The 19,171-nt window shown below is 44.6% G+C and overlaps 1 protein-coding gene across 2 annotated transcripts in view; it reads right to left on the bottom strand.

Moving 5' to 3' along the window:
• The window catches only part of MYO1H (myosin IH), a 112,601-nt gene that overhangs the window by 7,696 nt on the left and 85,734 nt on the right, over nt 1-19,171 (bottom strand). For both annotated transcript variants that reach the window (XM_082354451.1, XM_082354450.1), the window contains exons 15-22: nt 18,291-18,385; nt 15,380-15,426; nt 12,136-12,216; nt 10,882-10,987; nt 10,037-10,154; nt 4,601-4,714; nt 1,958-2,034; nt 509-577 (exon numbers count right to left, since the gene is read on the bottom strand). In XM_082354451.1, coding sequence (XP_082210577.1) covers nt 509-577; nt 1,958-2,034; nt 4,601-4,714; nt 10,037-10,154; nt 10,882-10,987; nt 12,136-12,216; nt 15,380-15,426; nt 18,291-18,385 — 707 coding nt within the window. The remainder of the gene's footprint in view (nt 1-508; nt 578-1,957; nt 2,035-4,600; nt 4,715-10,036; nt 10,155-10,881; nt 10,988-12,135; nt 12,217-15,379; nt 15,427-18,290; nt 18,386-19,171) is intronic.

Below are 19,171 nucleotides of genomic sequence, written 5' to 3'. Positions count from 1 at the left end.
ATGCATGGACTTCCCTGGTGGTGCAGTGGTTAAGAATCTGCCAGTGCAAGGGACATGGGTTCGAGCCCTGGTCCAGGAAGATCCCACGTGCCGCAGAGCAACTAAGCCCGTGCACCACAACTCCTGATCCTGTGCTCTAGAGCCTGCGAGCCACAACTACTGAAGCCCGCATGCCTAGAGCCTGTGCTCTGCAACAAGAGAAGCCACCGCAATGAGAAGTCCGTGCACTGCAACGAAGACCCAACTCAGCCAAAAATAAATTAATTTAAAAAAAACATGCATATCTTGTGGATCAAATAAAACATGTCTGTGGAACAAGTATAGGCTGCATTGTTATGTAGAGTAAAAATGAGGCCCCAGAACCGGACCCTGAGAATGCCCGACACCAAGGCTTCAAGGCCAGGCAGGCGAAGAGAATGCTCAAAAGAGCCTGTGCGTCTAGGTGCCACGTGGATGAGAGGGAAACTGTGGTCCGTGGCAAACCTGAGAGGTCCTGTTCAGTTCTTACCTGCTTGTCTTTTTCTCACGTATGCTCTCCTTTCCAGGCAGCCTTTGTACGTGGCTTGGATTCTCGCAACTTAAAAGAAAACAAAACTTTTGGTGAAATGGCTTTCAGTTGTGCAGCTTGGTAGTTGTGACCTTCAGAGGAGGTGTCGGCAGTGGCCCTAGGGGCGTGCAGCGTAGAGGTGACAGAGGAAGCCACGGGATATGACAGGACAGAAACGAGAGAGGGCGGGTTACGTTCAGCCTGAGTGCCAGAGCTGGCCAGTAACTGGGGCTCCCTTTCTTCCTCTTGCCTCCCCCCAGCTAAGGAACAGAACCACCACCTGGAGGGCTTGCTGGCCCCTGGTTCTAGGCATTATATTTCATCCTCCCACCCAACCCTGCAAGGCAGGCGGGCATCAGCACATTTCACAAAGGGGATCACAGAGCCAGGCGGTGAAGACCCTTGCCAGGCGCGAGGCAACCACGCGGCTGTGAAGCAGGAGTGTGAACCCAGGGCTGTGGAACCACACACGTGCCCTTAGCTCCTCCATTCACAGTGCGCCCCCTGCACCCAGTGACTGGGGTCCCCCCGCAGACCAAGCTCCCCGAGGGCCCCACACACCAGCAGCATCGCATCCCCTGGGAGCTGGGTAGAAATGTTAACCCAGGCCCCCGCATTCAGCACCTGCCCACGAACCCGATCTGGGTGATCCGTGCCCGCTGCCGGAGGGGTCAAAAACAGACCACCAAGCACAGTGGTTACGAGCCCAGGCCCTGAAGCCAGACAGACACACACTCAAACCCCAGCTCTGCTGCTGTTGGGCCTCAGCTTCCCCCCATGTAAAGTGGAGATGATAATACCACTCGTCCACAGGTTTGTTCCGAGAATACAATGAGATCATGAATACAGCAAGCACTGAGATTACTCAAGCAGAGCTGGTCTCAACAGGCCAGGTGAGATCTCAGAGAGGAAGCCCCTACTCTCTGGTAGTTTTGATTTGTGATTTTTTGCATTTTCCTCCCGTCTAAGTTTTCTTATTTACCATTCACAACAAACACCCTGGCTGTGGGCTTTGCAGCTACACCTTCTGACATCAGACACTTATACAAATGAAGTTTTAAAAAAACCTTCACTTAAGGGGGATGGATTCCGTGGGTTTAGGTTCTGGTGTGGCACAACAAAGTTGGATCCAAACTAAAAATGAAGCAGAACGACAGCGTTTTAAGTTTCCAGGTGCATCCATGACAGCCCTCCAAACATAAGGGATAAATTCACTTGTATCTTATAATCTTGTTGCCTTGTTCTGGGTTAAGGCATAAATTCACCTGTATCTTATAATCCTATTACGTTGTTCTGGGTTTCCAAAGCCAGTGCTTCTAACATATCAAACACTCATGTTTAAGATGTTTCCCAAGCAAAGCTTGTGCATATCACATTCTGTTAAAATCAGGGCAGGAAAAAAAACCATACCTAATTGATGTTTACTAAATTCAAAGGCATCTTCAGTAGCAAACAGAGTTCTGGGGAAGCGAATGAATATTTTGGTTCTAGAAATGAAAAAAATGTTTTAATTATTAACTGGTCATCACCATCTGTAGTGGATTCAATAGTGTCCTCCCCCCTCCCCCAAAGTCATATCCACTTAGATCCTCAGAATGTGATTCTTATTTGGAAATAGGGTCTTTGCAGATGTCATCAAGGTAAAGATCGAGATAAAATCACACTAAATCCAATGAGAGCGTTCTTAGGGAAAGACACACAGAGAGACGCAGGGGAGAAGGCCATGTGAAGACAGGGGCAGAGATTGGAGTGATGCTGCCACAAGCCAAGGAATGTCAGGAGCCACTGGAAGCTGGAAGCAGCAAAGAAGGATCCTCCCAGAGAGACTTCAGAGGGAGCACGGCCCTGCCAACACCTGGATTTTGGCCTTCTGGCCTCCAGAAATGTGAGAAAATAAATTTCTTATGTTTTAAGCCAACCAGTCTGTAGTTAATTCATTATGCAGCCCTAGGAAGTTAATTCACCTTCCTAACCCAAAGTGACTTCCCTGGGCTTTAAAAAGTGATGACAGAGAATATGGGTCTAAGTTTAGGAGAAGATCCCATCAGCCAGCAAAGATAAATTATAAATATTGAGCTCATATTGCCTGCCCTCTCAGGCAACCCACCCTTTGAGGGAAACTTCCCAGGCCAGCCACTGGGGGGCAGCAGTGCATCGTGCCACATGAACCCATCAGAGGTTTTATACCGGGGACAGATAACACCTCTGACCTCCCTGACCCACCTCCCATTGGATGTGCTAAGCCCTATTCCTCAGAAATCTGGCTTGGAAAAGTAACTGCTCCTTGGAGCAGGGCCCAGAATAGAAGAATAAAGGATGGAATGGGGCCAGGGTGGTCATAGAGGGCCATGTACAAGTTGGCAGGGAAAGCCCACTGACGGATTCAAAGGCAGAGATTCCTGACGCTGGAATCTCTGCGGCCTGGCAGTAGATCCTCTTCATGTGTGGGCCCTGTTCTTTGCTATCAAATGAACGCTGACCAAAATGTCTAAGAGAACAGATGAAAATTATCCTGGTTCACCCCACTGAGTTGTGCCTTGACGCTTTCAATGTGTACGAAAAGTCCTGCTCACGGACAACAACTCTACAGTAATGATACCTAGAGTTCTAGAACTCCACTTTCTGGGAGATGCTAGAGGAGCTTTCTCATCGCAGAAGTCCTAATATCCCCTCTGAGAAGTCATGCATACATTTTGAACAATGAAAGAATCTAGGCAGAGAGAGATTAGGGAATTCGCGCTGATACCCTCCTCATTTTGTGCACAAAGAAGCTCATCCCAGTCTCCAATGCAGGTTTAGAACCCAGGGCTCCTTTATACTTAACCTCCTCCGACAGGCAGCTATGTAGCCTTTCTAACCATTTAGCGCTTGTGATACGGTGCTTTGTAATAAGAAATATGTATTTGGTCTTTGCCCCGTTCCAGTGTCACAGGTCCCAAAACCCTTGTAATTTCCTGAGTGATTAGAGCAATGGGGCATGTTATAATCTTTTGGGTTTTGTTCCTGAAATAGCTTCAAAGTGATAAAGGGGACATGGGTGTCTTTTTAAAAATTCTTTTCCATTATGGTTTATTATAGGATATGGACTATAGTTCCCTGTGCTATACGGTAGGACCATGTTGTTTATCTATTTTATATTTATAGTAGTTTGTATCTGCTAATCCCAAATTCCCAATTTATCCCTCCCCACCCCCTTTCTCCGGGTGTCTTTTATTATTTATAACAAACCCCTTTCAACCACACCACACCTGAGTTTATGCTAACAGCTGATGTTTGGAAAGCCCCTAGATAACCTAAGGATGGGAACTGGTTGCCAGGGAAACCAACCTTGAGATTAGAGGGTTGGAACTTTCAGCCCCACTCCTGGGGAGGGGAGAGGGGCGCAAGGTTGAATGCATGACCACTGTCCAGTGAATTTATCAATCATGCCTATGCCTCTATAAAACCCCCAAAAGGCATGATTTGGAGATCTTCTGGGTGCACCTGGAGAGAGCATGGGACCTCCGCATCCCCTCCCACATACCTTGCCCTGTGTATCTCTTCTATCTGGCTGTTCCCAAGTTATATCCTTTTGTAATAAACTGGTAATCCAGTAAGTAAAGTATTTTCCTGATTCTTTGAGCTACTCTAGAAAAGTTAATCAAACCCAAGGAGGGGGTCATGGGGACCTCCAATTTATAGCTGATTGGTCAGAAACACAGGTGACAAACTGGACTTGTGATTGGCCTCTGAAGGGAGGATGGACAGTCTTGGGAGACTGAGCCCTTAACCCGCGGGATCTGACACCATCTCCAGGTAGACTGTCAGAAGTGAGTTTAATTGTAGGACACCCAGCTGGTGTTAGAAGTGTGATGGAGTGTTTTGAGTGTGAGGGAAGCATTGAGAGTAGAGACACACAGGAGAGTTTTTTCTTTACAGAGATGCATTTAAATTGAGTGAATGCAAGTATCTGCTTATAAATCTACGTAAACTCCTGAAGAATGAATCTCCAGGCTCAAGATGGATACAGATCGATTAGGAAAACATTTTGACAGCGATTTCCGGGACACTCACCTCCCTAACTTGTACTCCTCGGGTTCGTAGCCAATGTACTTGATCAGCCGCTCTACGCCCTCTGCTGGAGGCCCGTGCCAGTGCGGCCAGGTGTCTGGGCACAAGGACTTGTACCTAGGGAGGGGAGAGGCATGTTTAGGAAGCCGCAGACCTTACACTAACTAGCTCCCCTCGAGGTCAGCTTCACTCTGCTGGCCACGCCAACCACTCAGCGTAATAGAGTAGACGCATCACACCCACTTCCTAGAATTCAACGATATATACTCAGCGATAAAGAAACAAGACGGGGGCTTCCCTGGTGGCGCAGTGGTTGAGAATCTGCCTGCCAATGCAGGGGACACGGGTTCGAGCCCTGGTCTGGGAAGATCCCACATGCCGCGGAGCAACTAAGCCCGTGTGCCACAATTACTGAGCCTGCGCGTCTGGAGCCTGTGCTCCGCAACAAGAGAGGCCGCGATAGTGAGAGGCCCACGCACCGTGATGAAGAGTGGCCCCCACTTGCCGCAACTAGAGAAAGCCCTCGCACAGAAACTAAGACCCAACACAGCCATAAGTAATAAATAAATAAATAAATAAATAAAATTTAAAAAAAAAAAGTGAGGGGGTTCGTTTAAAAAAAAAAGAAAGAAACAAGAGGAACTGTTTCAACAGGGTGGGAGGTTTGGCCTGTCTTCATAGAACAATGACCTCACATCAGACACTCTACCCAAGAAACTCAATTCTGCTCCTAGGTGTATACGCAAGAGACACGAAAACATATGTCCACACAAAAGCTTACACGTGAATATTCAGAGCATCATTATTTATAATTGACAAAAGGTGGAAACAACCCAAATGTCCATCAACAGACAAAGGAACGTATAAACAAGTACAGTCCAGCATGGGAAGAAAAGGTATCATGCTTGATAAGTGACGAGGGATTTTTCAAGGGTAAATTTTGGACCCAAGGTTGACTTAAGAACCTGATTTCAGTATAAAATGCAACTCCCTTCTAATATGTGGTCGCGATAAAGATAACCATGATGTCTGTAATGTAATGAAAAAAGTGAATGCAGAATTCAGAAGTGCCTGTGGACTAAGGCTAGAGCGACACAACTGGAGCCACCGGACTGGAGCCGCACTGCTTGGGTTGGAGCCCAGCTCAGGAGCCGGACAAGTCGCTTCACCTCCTCACTTTGCAGCATAAACAATGAATGGCAGGACCTTCCTTGTGGGGTCGTCACGAGGTTGAAATGAGATACCCCATGGAAAGTATTTGGCACGGTCTGAGACTTCAAAAGCTGTTAGCTACAGTACTCCTATTACACTTCCTTCCCTTAATATCATTATATGGTTTGTATTATTTTAAAATCAAATGTCAAACCGTTAAGAACATGTTTATTTTCCTGGAATTATACTTTATGAGAAAATCCATTAAGGACATCTCAATGAACTGAATGTTTGTGTCCTCCCGCCCCCAAATTCATATGCTGAAGAATCCTAACCCCCCAATGTGATGGTATTAGGAGATGGGGCCTTTGGGAGGTGATTAGGTCAGGAGGGTGGATCCCTCATCCTTGGGACTTGTTCCCTTATAAAAGAGACCCCAGAGAGCTCCCTTGCCCTCTTTCCACCATGTGAGGATGTGATGAGAAGAGAGCAGGGTGCAATCCAGACGAGGGCTCTCACCAGAACCTGACCGTGCTGGCTCCCTGATCTTGGATTTCTAGCCTCCAGAACTGTGAGAAATAAACTTCTGTTGTTTATAAGGCACCCAGTTTATGGAACTTTGTCATAGCAGCCTGAACTAAGACAGACATTAAGTGTCACATGTTCTTCCCTGATGACTTCCCGCTGTTACTGCCACACACAAAGGTACAGACACATGCCAACCCCAAAGAACGCAGAGCAACGCCAGGCCCTGCTCCCTCCTGTCTGGTGCAGGCCCCTCACTAGCACATACCATCAAAGCTGTCTAAACATGGGCTAGACAGACACAGAGGAGATGGGGAGATGCTTTAAATGCCTGCAGGGTAGAGGGACTCATAACTTCTGTCCTTTTTAACTCTGAGATGCGGTTGCTCCCTGATCAAGGGAAGCAGTGCCAGGGAGGGTGCACACATTCGGACATCTCCAGCCCATTCCCGTGGGCCTCTCCTGCCTTCCCCTGGGCCACTGTCCTGCAGCAATGCCAGCCTCCTAGCTGGTCCTCAAGCTGCCCAGTTCCCACCTCCAGGCTCTCCTGCCCGGACAGCTGCCTCCAAATATCCTCATGGCTCCCTTCCTTACTTGGAGAGGCCCTCCTGGACCACTCTTTCCCCAACCCGGATTCATTTTCCTTCAAAGAATGTACGCCCCGCCTGACCTCCTATATCTCCCTGTTATCGCCAGTAGAAAGTACACTCCATATGGGCAGGGGTGGGGTCTGTCTTGTTCACTGCTGTTACCCAGCACCTTGGACAGTGCTGGTACAAAGCAGGGGCTCACTAATATTTATAGAAAGAATAAACAAGCCCGATAGCAGCAAAGTAGGAAAAAACGCAGGAAGACTGGAACGGCAAATGCCTGCGTGTTTTGGGGCCGGGGTGGGCAGTAGCTGCTGCTTCCATCTTCACTAGACTTCAGACTCAGAAAAATGGATGAGATAAGGGTGAATGACAAGTCGCTGATGAGCAAAACTGGTATGTCAAGGAGGTTCTCCCCACCTAACCCTAACCCACCACAAAAAAAAAAAAAAAAAAACCCTGGCAAAAAGACTGGCAGATCCTCAAACAAACACTGAGTTATCATCTGACCCAGTAATCTACTCCTATGTATGTGCCCAAAGAAATGAGAGCATATGATCACACTAAAACTTGTACTTGAGTGTTCCCAGCAGCATTATTCAGAATAGCCAAATAATGGAAACAACCCAAATGCCCATCAACAGAGGAATGGATAAATAAAATGTTGTCTGTCCACACAATTGAGTATCATTCAGCCATAAAAAGGAATGAAGTGCTGACACATGCTATAACATAGATGAACATTAAAAGCATCATGCTGGGCTTCCCTGGTGGCGCAGTGGTTGAGAATCTGCCTGCCAATGCAGGGGACACGGGTTCGAGCCCTGGTCTGGGAAGATCCCACATGCCGCGGAGCAACTAGGCCCGTGAGCCACCATTACTGAGCCTGCGCGTCTGGAGCCTGTGCTCCGCAACAAGAGAGGCCGCGATAGTGAGAGGCCCGCGCACCGCGATGAAGAGTGGCCCCCACTTGCCGCAACTGGAGAAAGCCCTCGCACAGAAACGAAGACCCAACACAGCCATAAATAAATAAATAAAAAAAAAAAAAAAAAAAAAAAGCATCATGCTAAGAGAAAGAAGCCAGACACTAAAGTCCATATATGATACGACCACACTTGTATGAAATGTCCAGAATAGGGAAATCTATAAAGACAGAAAGTAGAGTGGTGGTGGCTTAGGGCTGGGGCAGGTTGGTAAGGAGTTAGGGCATTTATAGCTAAAGGGTATGAGGTTTCTTTTTGAAGGTATCAAAGTGTTCTCAAATGGACTGTGCTTGCATAGATCTGTGAATACCAGAAACCACTGATGCTTTAAGTGGGTGAATTGTACAGTCGGTGAATTATATCTCAATGAAGCTGTTTAGGAAAAGAAAACCATGGCTATCCACTGGCAGTGTGGTCCCCAAATGGTGACAGATGAAAGAAAAAAGGAGAGAGGACAAAAAGGAGAGGGGGGTGACAACCAGCCTCTGACTCTAGGCTGCTTGAGGGTCCCACGTTTCCTTCCTACCTGCCCTCCAGACGGGCCTCCAGTGGGACACCTGTGATGGTGTTTCATCTGTGAGGATTGGGATGGAGATGCTTATCCAAATGTACCTATAGCGTAGAGCAAAGCCGGGCAGAGATTTCCAAGGCTGGTGTCCCGGGCCCCGCTGAGCCTTCCAAGGTAGTATTTGGGGTGGGGTTGTCTGTAACTCTTTTCACTGTTTCTAAAACCCAAAGACACTTATACTGTTTCTCAAGATAGAACCACACAGGTCAATAAAATCCTCAGTGTATTTAGCTGAAATTGTATCAACTCAAAAGGTTAATGCTGACGATACTCATCAGAGGTTTAGATCAGCAGGTAAATCATTAAAAAACAACAGTGAGGAAAGAGATGGTTACTTAATAAATGCATATAAACAGATATTAATTATCAAGACACGAGGCTCATGGGAGAAAAATAAGCAAGATCCGTGGGTAGAGAAAAATCTGAGATTAAATGAGGGGCTGAAAATAAGAGCACCAAAAAACGATGAAGTTTCAGAGCGCAGGATCTTGATGTAAATTGCAAAATGCAAGGAATTGGATTGAAAATGTAACGTCATGCACCTGCTTTTTATAATTATGAAATTGTACTTCAAAAGAAGCCTAATATTCACAAATGAACCTATCTACAAAACAGAAATAGACTCACAGACATAGAGATCAGACTTGTGGTTGCCAAGGGGGAGAAGAGGAGGGAAAGGGATGGCCTGAGAGTTTAGGGTTAATAGATGCAAACTATGACATTTAGAATGGATAAACAACAAGGTTCTACTGTATAGCACAGGAAACTATATCCAATCTCCTGGGATAAACCATAGTGAAAAAGAATATTAAAAAAAGAATGTATATATGTGTATAGCTGAGTCACTTTTCTATACAGCAGAGAGAGGCACAACATTGTCAATCAACTATACTTCAATTTAAAAAAATTTAAAAAATAAAAAAGAAGTCTAATATTAAGTTAAAATACGAAATTACTGATATTCAACCATGTTGACCCACAAAAAGAACCATTTTATTATGCTTCTCTTGCGAGTGTAACAATGTGTTGTTTTCTTGGTAGCACGAACAACATGCAGCCCAACTGCATGCACAAGCAATTTGGGCCATAGTAGTAGTGGTGGTGGTTATATGATTAAATCCTTACAAACTCCTCGAGAGCAATTTAATCCCCGTGTTACACATGAGGAATTAGGTCTCAGTTGGAAGAGAAAGAATGGGGATTCCCACCCAAGAATCTGTGGCTCCAATGACCATGTTATCACCACTACACCTGTGTCTCTGGACAGCCCATGAGGCCAAGGGGATTGCTCCCAGACTGACCGCGCTGAAACCAGCACCCATGGTCGCCATGGGAAGGGTCTTCCCCAGCCAAGCACGACCCCAAGCGTGCATGTCCCATGTCTGCCCCCTGGAGGCAAGTCTGTGCATCGCGTCTTGTACTTCCTAGATTCCAAGAAGTTAGGGGCTTAGCGAAATGAAGAGAAGGTGGTAAACCAAGTCAGCTTCCTATTCTCTGAAATGTCAGTGTTCATCACTGTCACCGCTACAGCAGTTAAGAAGCAAACGGAGTTCCCTGGGGGACAGCCTTTTATTCATCGCCACACACTTCACTGGCTTCACATCAACAAAACAAACTTTACCTTTGCAAGAAATGCTCGTATTTCCGTCGGTACGCAAAGCCAGCCCGTCTCACCCGCAGGTGCTCCATCAGCCCCAGGTACTTGACCTGATGCCTTATGAGGAAGTCATCGAACTTGCCTTTGGAAACACAGAAGGAAGAGTGACGGTGAAGGACCCTGTGGCTCTGTTTCAACCAAGGCAGACCAGAGGCTGCAAGCTGACTATCTGTGGGCTGGGTCTGGCCACCAGGCATGTTTTGTTAGGTCCTAATTGTGTTTCTCTTCATGGGGGAATTTTACAGGAAAATCTGAATTTCTGGTTTCTCTTGAAAATCCATGAGATCTGGCCATTCTGGGCCTAGAGCCCCCCATGGCAACAAATGGCCCTAAGGAAGGAGGACTGCCCGTTTAGACAGGGTGTGCCCTCTCCAGTTGGCCACAGTCCCCTCCGTTCCCTATTGCATTACAGCTGGTCTGCTTCACTCATTCGCTCTTCCTGCCTGGATTCTATAAGCCTTTGACTGTACAGCTTTGTCATGAGACCATGGCACAAGCTTAGAAAACACCCAAGTCATAGACCATTTTGGAAGATTCTTCACTGGCTGGAGAGAAGCAGTATTGCTTCCCCTCACCTCTGAGGTCTGCTTGGCTCAGCTGTGTTAGTCCTGAAACTGGCCACGCTCTGAGCAAAGCTCACACAGGACCATGAAAGGAACCCTCCTCCTTATTCATTTGTCTTCTATTATTTAATACAGAGAACAAGCAGCAAGCCTGTGGTGGTTTTCAAGACTTTCCCCACCGTCGTCTTGGTTTTCCTCCCAGCCTCATTTCCCTGACCTCAGTGTTCTGAACAATTCACAACTCACTGGGTTCTTTACTCTCGTTGGGCTTGATGCAACGGATGTACGAAGGTTCCTTAGAGATGAGAATTTCCAGAAGGCTGCTCAGACTGTTTTTAAACTGAGTTCCCACCTGCAGGGAGAGAGAGAATGAGCTAAACAGACGCCGTTGCTCCCCATTTATACAGAGAAGACTGGTTAAATCACAAGACTGGCTCTTTAGACCCAAACACTCGACAGACCATTCTACTCGTTACCTGTCATGAACTGTTTTGTCCATTAAGAGAAGGCTTTGAATGTCCTGGCCTGAGAGGCCCAAGCTCAGTCTTGTCAAGTGGAGGCTGGACAAGCACCTTTCCAGGATGCTTCCCTCACTTGGCGAATACAAAGTGAGCACCTCGTGGGAGCCGGCATTGCTGCTGAGCCAATAACCCTCCACCACCTTCCTGTTTCCTTGTTACCAAGCTTCCTTTATGACACTCGCACTACTGTAATTTCTTTCTTTATTTGATGATACAGTAAGTCCCCTACATATGAACAAATTCCGTTCTGAGAGCACATTAAGTCCAATTTGTTCATAAGTCCAACAAAGTTAGCCTAGGTGCTGAACTAACACAATCGGCTATGTAGTACTGTACTGTAATAGGTTTATAATACTTTTCACACAAATAGTGAATTAAAAACAAACACAAAAAATAAGAAAACATTTTTAATCTTACAGTATAGCACCTTGAAAAGTACAGTAGTGCAGTACAACAGCTGGCATACAGGGGCTGGCACTGAGTGAACAGGCAAGAAGAGTTACTGACTGGAGGAGGGAGAGGAGGTGGGAGATGGTAGAGCTGAAGGATCGTCAGCAATGGGAGATGGAGGGCGAGCTGCAATTTCACTCATGCCTGACGTTGATGGCACGCACGTCTGCATCTTTGAAAGTTCGCAACTTGAAGGTTTGTGTGTAGGGGACTTACTGTATCTTCCTATACCACCTCCCACTAGATTGTAAACCCCACGAGGGCAGGAACACTGTCTGTTCTGTTATTGGTAGATACCCCTGTGCCCAGCACAGTGCCTGACACACAGTAGGTGCTCAATGAATGTCTGCAAATGAACACACTGGTTCTAACCTTGGAAAATATATATTTAGTAGAACATTTAGAGAGTGATACTTCCAAAAAAAGGAGAGGACAGCTTAAAAAGCATAGGTAACAAAAGTACTTGCACCCACTGGGTGATTTTTGCTACCTTTCCAATTTTGCACAGGCATTTCCCCCTGCCACTCACTGTTGGTGGCCTTCTCCGGTTTTCTAACTCGGCCACCCGGAAGCATTCCTTCAGGATTCTGTTTTTGGACCTGCACAGCACCTGTAGGTAAAGAGAAATGAGTACCACATTTGCTGCTTCAGAAATCATTAAGGGGTCTTCAGGAAAGTTCACATTAAGTGTGCACAATGGACCAGAGCCATCTGCCTTGGGAGCACTTGAAGAAGAAGAGGGGAAAAAACACAATCATAGGGACTTCCCTGGTGGTACAGTGGTTAAGAATCCACCTGCCAATGCAGGGGACATGGGTTCGAGCCCTGGTTCGGGAAGATCCCACATGTCTCGGAGCAACTAAGTCCATGTGCCACAACTACTGAGCCCGTGTGCCACAACTACTGAAGCCTGCGCGCTTAGAGCCCGTGCTCTGCAACAAGAGAAGCCACCGCAATGAGAAGCCCATGCACCGCAACGAAGACCCAACGCAGCCAAAAAAAATTAATTAATTAAAAAAAAAACACAATCACATGTAGAAAAAAATGTTCAATACAGACCGTCCCCGACTTACGATGGTTTGACTCTACAGTGGTGTGAAAGTGATGAACATTCAATAGAAACCATACTTTGAATTTTGGTTTTTGATCTTTCCCCGGGGTTACAACACTCTCATGACACTGGGCAGCCCAGCAAGCCACGGCTCTGTCAGCCACGCGATCACAAGGGTGAACCACCAATATACTCAAAACCATTCTGTTTTTCACTTTCAGTACAGTATTCAATCAATAACATGAGATATTCAATAATTTATTATAGAATAGGCTTTGTATTAGGTGATTTGGCCCAACTGTAGGCTAATGTAACCATTCTGAGCACCTTTAAGATGGGCTAGGCTAAGCTATGATGTTCAGTAGTTAGGTGTCGTCAATGCATTTTCAACTTATGATATTTTCAATATACGATGGGTTTATCAGGATGTAACCCAAGTAAGTTGAGGAAGACCTGTACTATATCCAGTGCTCTGTCTACTTGGTGAGGCCATCTGATTATTTTTCCTTGGACATGATGAAGCAGTAATTATTTCCAGTCCAGCTAGGCTGCTACAGAACAAACCAGCTCTTTAAGAATGATCTCCAAGATACGGTGTTAAGTGAAAAATAGCAAGATGCAGGACCACACGCATAGTGTGTATGAAGAGAAAAGAAAAAGGGGGAGACACACACACACACACACACACACACACACACACACACACACATGTCCTGGTCTGTCCCATCCCTGGGAGGATACACAATAAACTGGTTAGAGCAGCTGGCTCTCAGGAGAGTGACTTGGTGACATGGGTCCAAGGACATCAGCTTTGGTATGTCTGATTTTTCCTTCTGTGCATACCTTTTCAAAAATTTTAATTTGACACACACAAAATTTTTTTTTCCTTATAGCCATACAATGGAGGATGATTCAGCCTTAAAAAGGAAGGAAATTCTGACACATGCAACAACATGGATGAAGCTTGACAACATGATGCTAAGTGACACAAGCCAGATACAAAAGACAAATACTGTGTAATTTCACTTATATAAGTACCTAGAGTAGCCAAATTCATATAGAAGGTAGAATAGTGGTTGCCAAGGGCTGGAGGGGAGGGGGAATAAGGGAGTTAGTGGTTAATGGGTACAGAGTTCCAGTTTTGCAAGATGAAAAGAGTTCTGGAGGTGGATTGCACAACAATGGGAATGTACTTAACACAGCTGAACTGTGCACTTAAAAATGATTGACATAGTAAATTTCATATTATGTATGTGTATTTTGCCACAGTTAAAATTTAGAATTTTTTTAAACTCACCCCAATTTTAAACTCACAGTGGCATAAGAGAGTAATTTACAGATAGGAAATTTTAAAAATTAGAAAGCACCCATCTCAGAAAGTACAAGGAACTTCAGCCCTGGTGGAAAAAGTGGGAGATTTAGAGATTCTTCCTGTGGGAAGCACCCTCCCATGGATGGGTTTGTGAAGGGGACGGGCAATGCCCACAGAAGGGAAAGCCACAAGGGGAATACTGTCTCCCATTTGTCCAACAGGACCTTCCACTCCAAGAGGAAGGCATCAACAGACCCACTTCACCGATGGGGAAATCTGCCATGAGACCCCCCCGCTGGGACAGGGTCAGTCTGAGACTCAAGACCCAGAGAGCACCCGCCTGGAGCAAACATCCAAAGTTAGGAATCGCTTATCCATCCTGAATCCCAGAGGTTGGGACAAGTGGTCCTAAAGTAGTAGAGAAAAATAGGGAAGGGCAGAAAACACTCCTGAGATGAACCGTTTGCGTGTTCTCTCTGAAAATGTCTCTCTAGGTTTAAGCTTTTTATAAACCAAGCTCATTAAATACGATCCAATTTTTAAAAAACAGTTAACTATTTTAATACAAAATAAAGGCTTAAAAAAACCCAAGGTTTCTCTGATCAGTGAGGCATATGAAAAGAGATGGGATTTCATTGGTAGCCCCAGGGGCATATCCTGGTTCCAGCCCCACCTTGAGATATGACCTTGAAAAAGTCATGATCTCTCTGGGTCTCAGTTCTTCATCCTTGGTTTGTGTCACCCCAGTATATTCCCACTGCTCCAAGACAAGATCTCTATTCCTCCCTGGAGACCTCATCCTGCTGAGCTCTCAGCCCCCTCTAACACTGCCTGTCACTGAACACATGCTGAGCTCACCTGGGCCTCGGGGCCTTTGCACAAGCAGGTCTCTCTACCTGGAGTAGCCCCTGATCTTCCCAAGTCCAAGATCCTTCTCGTTCAGGTTTCAGTTCAAAGTCACCTCGACGAGGGTGTTTTCTCTGACCACTTAGACTTAAATTTAAAATGTCCCTCTCAATCATAGCTCCTTTTCTTCATAGCACTTCTCACTGATGGATAACTTAATTGTGTATGTATTTATTCTCAGCCACTCCTCCTTCCCTCCCCACCCTGCCCCCACCCCCCGATGATAAGCCCCATGAGAACAAGGACTGTCTTGTTCACCACTGGGACCCCAGAGCTAGCACCATGCCTGGCACACAGGAGGGACACCACACACATATGAATGGGTTTGTTGAGTCAAGTGTTCATACAGATGATCTTAAATGTCTGTTCCGGCCATGACATGCTGGAGTTCTAATATAATGCATGGAAGAGAAAAGTCCAGAAGGCCAAATCTACCCCAAAATTAGTATCACAGGTGATATCTCATAACCATCAGAAATACATATACTTAAGTTTCAGACTTACTTCTTTCAGATGTCTGTAGAGGAGATCATTGTTTTTTTCCAAGAATCCTGTAAAACATTGAATGAGAAATCCCTGAATCAATGTTTTTGACTAAAAATACAATTCCGTCCCAACTGATTGCAAAGGGAAATCCTAAAAATAATCTTTTAGGATTAGAGTTTCTCAGCCTTGGCAATACTGGCATTTGGGGCTGGATCATTCTTTGTTTTGGGGGCTGTCCTGTGTATTGTGGATGTTTAGTAGCATCCCTGGCCTCTACCCGCTAGATGCCAGGTCTCTAGACACTGCTAGATGTCCCTGGGGGATAACGCCATCCTTGGTCAAGAGCTAAGTCCTCAGAACTGACCTATAGCTCACATGCTACACGCGAAACCCCGATGAGCTATCACATGAATGTAGAGTCTTCACACTGAGTATTGTACATGTGCCCTAGTAAAGAACTACACATTCAATGAATGACATTGAAACAATGGAATGGAGCTGAATTCCAAGGGTGGCCAGGTGAGATTATGTAGATGGATGAGAAAATCACCCCCACCACTGACAAAAATCAAGCTCAAGCATTTGGACTAGTGGTACCCAATGGCATCAAAGGAAGACACATTATTTCCAATTTTAAAACTTGGCTTATCAATGCTCACTTAAAACCTAGCCAGTTAGTAATTAAATTAGTAACTAGATGGCATTATAAAGCCAAAACCAGCTAAAGATGACATGCATCAGGAAAAAGAAGAAAAAAGATGCATCAGCAATGTCTAAGATACAACCTTTTTAGATGACAATTTGGACTTATCAAAACATTTCTATTGAGGTAAAACATACATAACATAAAATTTACCATTTAAATTATCTTTAAGTGTATAGTTCAGTGGCATTAAGTGAATTCATATTGTTGTGCAACCATCCATCCATCTCCAGAACACTTTTCCTTTTCCCCAACTGAAAATTTGTACTGGTTAAACACTAATTCCCCATTCCTCCTCCCTGAAGCCCCTGATAACCCCTACTCTACTTTCTGTCTTTATGAATTTGACTACGTACCTCACGTAAGTGGAATCCTATCGGATTTGTCCTTTTGTGTTTGGCTTATTTCACTTAGCACAATGTTTTCAAGGTTCATTCATGTTGTAGCAGGTGCCAGAATTTCTTGCCTTTTTAAGCCTGAATAATGTTCCATTGAAAGGATAGAATACATTTTGTTTATCTGTTCATCCATCGATGGACACTTGAGTTGCTTCAACCTTTAGGCTATTGTGAGTAGTGCTCCTATGTATATGGGTGTACAAATATCTGTTCGCGTTCCTGCATTCAGTTCTTTTGGATATATGCCCAGAAGTGGTCAAAAGGAACTTTTGATAGAATCTTTAACTTAGCAATGCCACTTCTGGGAATTTATCCTAGGTATATAATGTGCACAAATGGGCTAAGTGGAATAGACAAAAATGTCAAACACAGCAGTGTTTACAAGAGACAAAGCTGGAAACAACCAGAGGCCATCAAACAGATGACAGGACACAGCCCCACAGGGAGTACCTGTAGCTTTTCAGAAGAAATGCAGAGGAGCCTGTTTGTTGCTATGGAGAGCGAATGCAGGTCTGGAGGCAAGAGGCCTGGGTGTGTGACCTTGGTCAAGTTATTTAACTTCTCTGAGTTCAGTGCCTCACAGATTAAAAGGGGGCTAATAAGGCTACCCACCTCACAGGGTGGTTCTGTAAGGTCTAAGCGAGCTACAGAGGTAAAGCATTTGGGACAGTGCCTGGCCCATAGTGAGCGCTCAATGAATATTAGTTGGAGTCCAAACGATTGCCAATATCCATTAAATGAAAAATGCAAAAGAGATAACCCAAAATAACAATCTGTGTTATTTAGATGTGTGTGTGTGTGCACACGTGCATGTCCCCACGTGTGTAAGTATATGCATAAGACATTCTTATTTTCCAGTTGGTTCTTGTGGTTACCTCAGGGAGAGACTAAGAATAAAAGGGGTTTTTAGTTTTCCTTTTGTACTTTTCTGTACTGTCAGAAATTTCTAGCCTTACATGTGTATTACTTTATTCTTTAAACAAAAATCAATAAATTATATACGTAGAGAGATTTGTCCTATTTAAAAAGTTTTTCTTTCTTATACCACTCTGTACTTAAGGGAAAAAACCTAATACACAGTATTTTACTTTTTAAAGATTTTTTAGCAAAATAAACTTATTTAGAAGCAAAAATTATCTAAAACCTAAAGCAGAAGTGACAAAAGAAAGTGTTTGAAAAATGCTTTGGAAAAAATGTTCACAGCAGCATTATTTATAATAGCGAAAAAGAGGAAACAACCCAAATGCCCATCAACTGATGAAGAGATAAACAAAATGTGGTGTAAACATGCAATGGAATATTATTTGGCAATTAAACAGGAATGACAACGTGGATGAACCTTGAAAACATTATACATTATATAAGTGAAAGAAGCCAGACACAAAAGTCCACACGTTGTGTGATTCCATTTCTATGAAATGTCCAGAATAGGCAAATCTACAGAAACAGAAAGTAGACTGGTTTGTTGCCTAGGGCTGGGGGAGAGGGGCTGGGGGAAAATGGGGAGTGACTGCTAATGAGTAAAGGGGCTCTTCTTGGGGTGATGGGGAAATGTTCTAAAACAGAATGTGGCGATAATTGCACAACTGCAGAGTGAATATACTAAAAACTGTTGAACTGTACACTTTAAACGGGTGAAATAGATGCTATGTGAATTATCACAGTAAAGTGGTTATATATAAAAGTAAAAACTTTAAAAATGCTTTTAAAATGGCATGTTTGCACGCGGGGCTAGGGAACATTTGAGACTGATGTGCAGCATTTTTTCAGTGGACTCGGGGGCACCTGCATGGCTGTGACCTGTGACCTGTGCCCCACAGACACTCACCCTCGGTGCAGTATGTGACCTCTCCCGCATAGTGGAAGAGCCGGAACTCCATCCAGCCAATCCTCTTTCTGCCCTTTGGACCTGCCAGCTTCCGGCTGCAGCAAGACAGAAATAGACATGGACTGAAACTTTCTACTTCACTGCAACCAAATGCACCAACATATAAAGCAAAGGAGTTGTTTAGGATTGTGACAATCAGCTGAAGGCCAGCACTGAAAGCTAACCACAAAGGGCAGCTCCCAGGAAACCTTGCCTCCTATTTCTTCTGGCTACAGACCAAGGTTTCTCTAAAATTAGATCCTTCCTTCTCATAAGCACCGAGGAATGGAAAAAAAATACATGAGTCACAGAAACACATTTATTTGTACAATGAAATAACTTCCATTTTTCTAGGTGATGCCTAAATGTCAGTTTTACTACTTTACACTTTTAGGATGCTGAGAGACTAAAATACTGATGAAACATTGCTTTTCAGATCCTGGTGATTCATAATTTTTTTATAAATTTTTTGAAATGTATATACATATATATTATGTACACATATATCGCAAGTGCACAGCTCAATGAATTTTTGCAAACTGAATTCTTCTGTGTGACTTGTATCAGATCAAGAGACAGAACATTACTAGTCCCTGAGAACCCCCAACCTTGAGCCCTCTCCAGGTACAACCTGACATCTAACAGAAGACGTTGTTTTTACCTGGTTTGATATTTCATAGAAATGGAACCATATAGTATGTACTCTTTTGTGTCTGATTTCTCTTGATTACATGCTTTTGTGATTTACCTACATCATTGCATGTATTATAGATTGTTCATTCTCATGGCCATATATTATCCCATTTGTGAAGATGTTACAACTTATTTTCCCATTCTTGATT

This window comes from Balaenoptera borealis, assembly GCF_965194805.1.
Source record: "Balaenoptera borealis genome assembly, chromosome: 14".
NCBI classification, from domain to species: Eukaryota; Metazoa; Chordata; class Mammalia; order Artiodactyla; family Balaenopteridae; genus Balaenoptera; species Balaenoptera borealis.
This window is presented reverse-complemented; position numbering and strand designations above follow the sequence as displayed.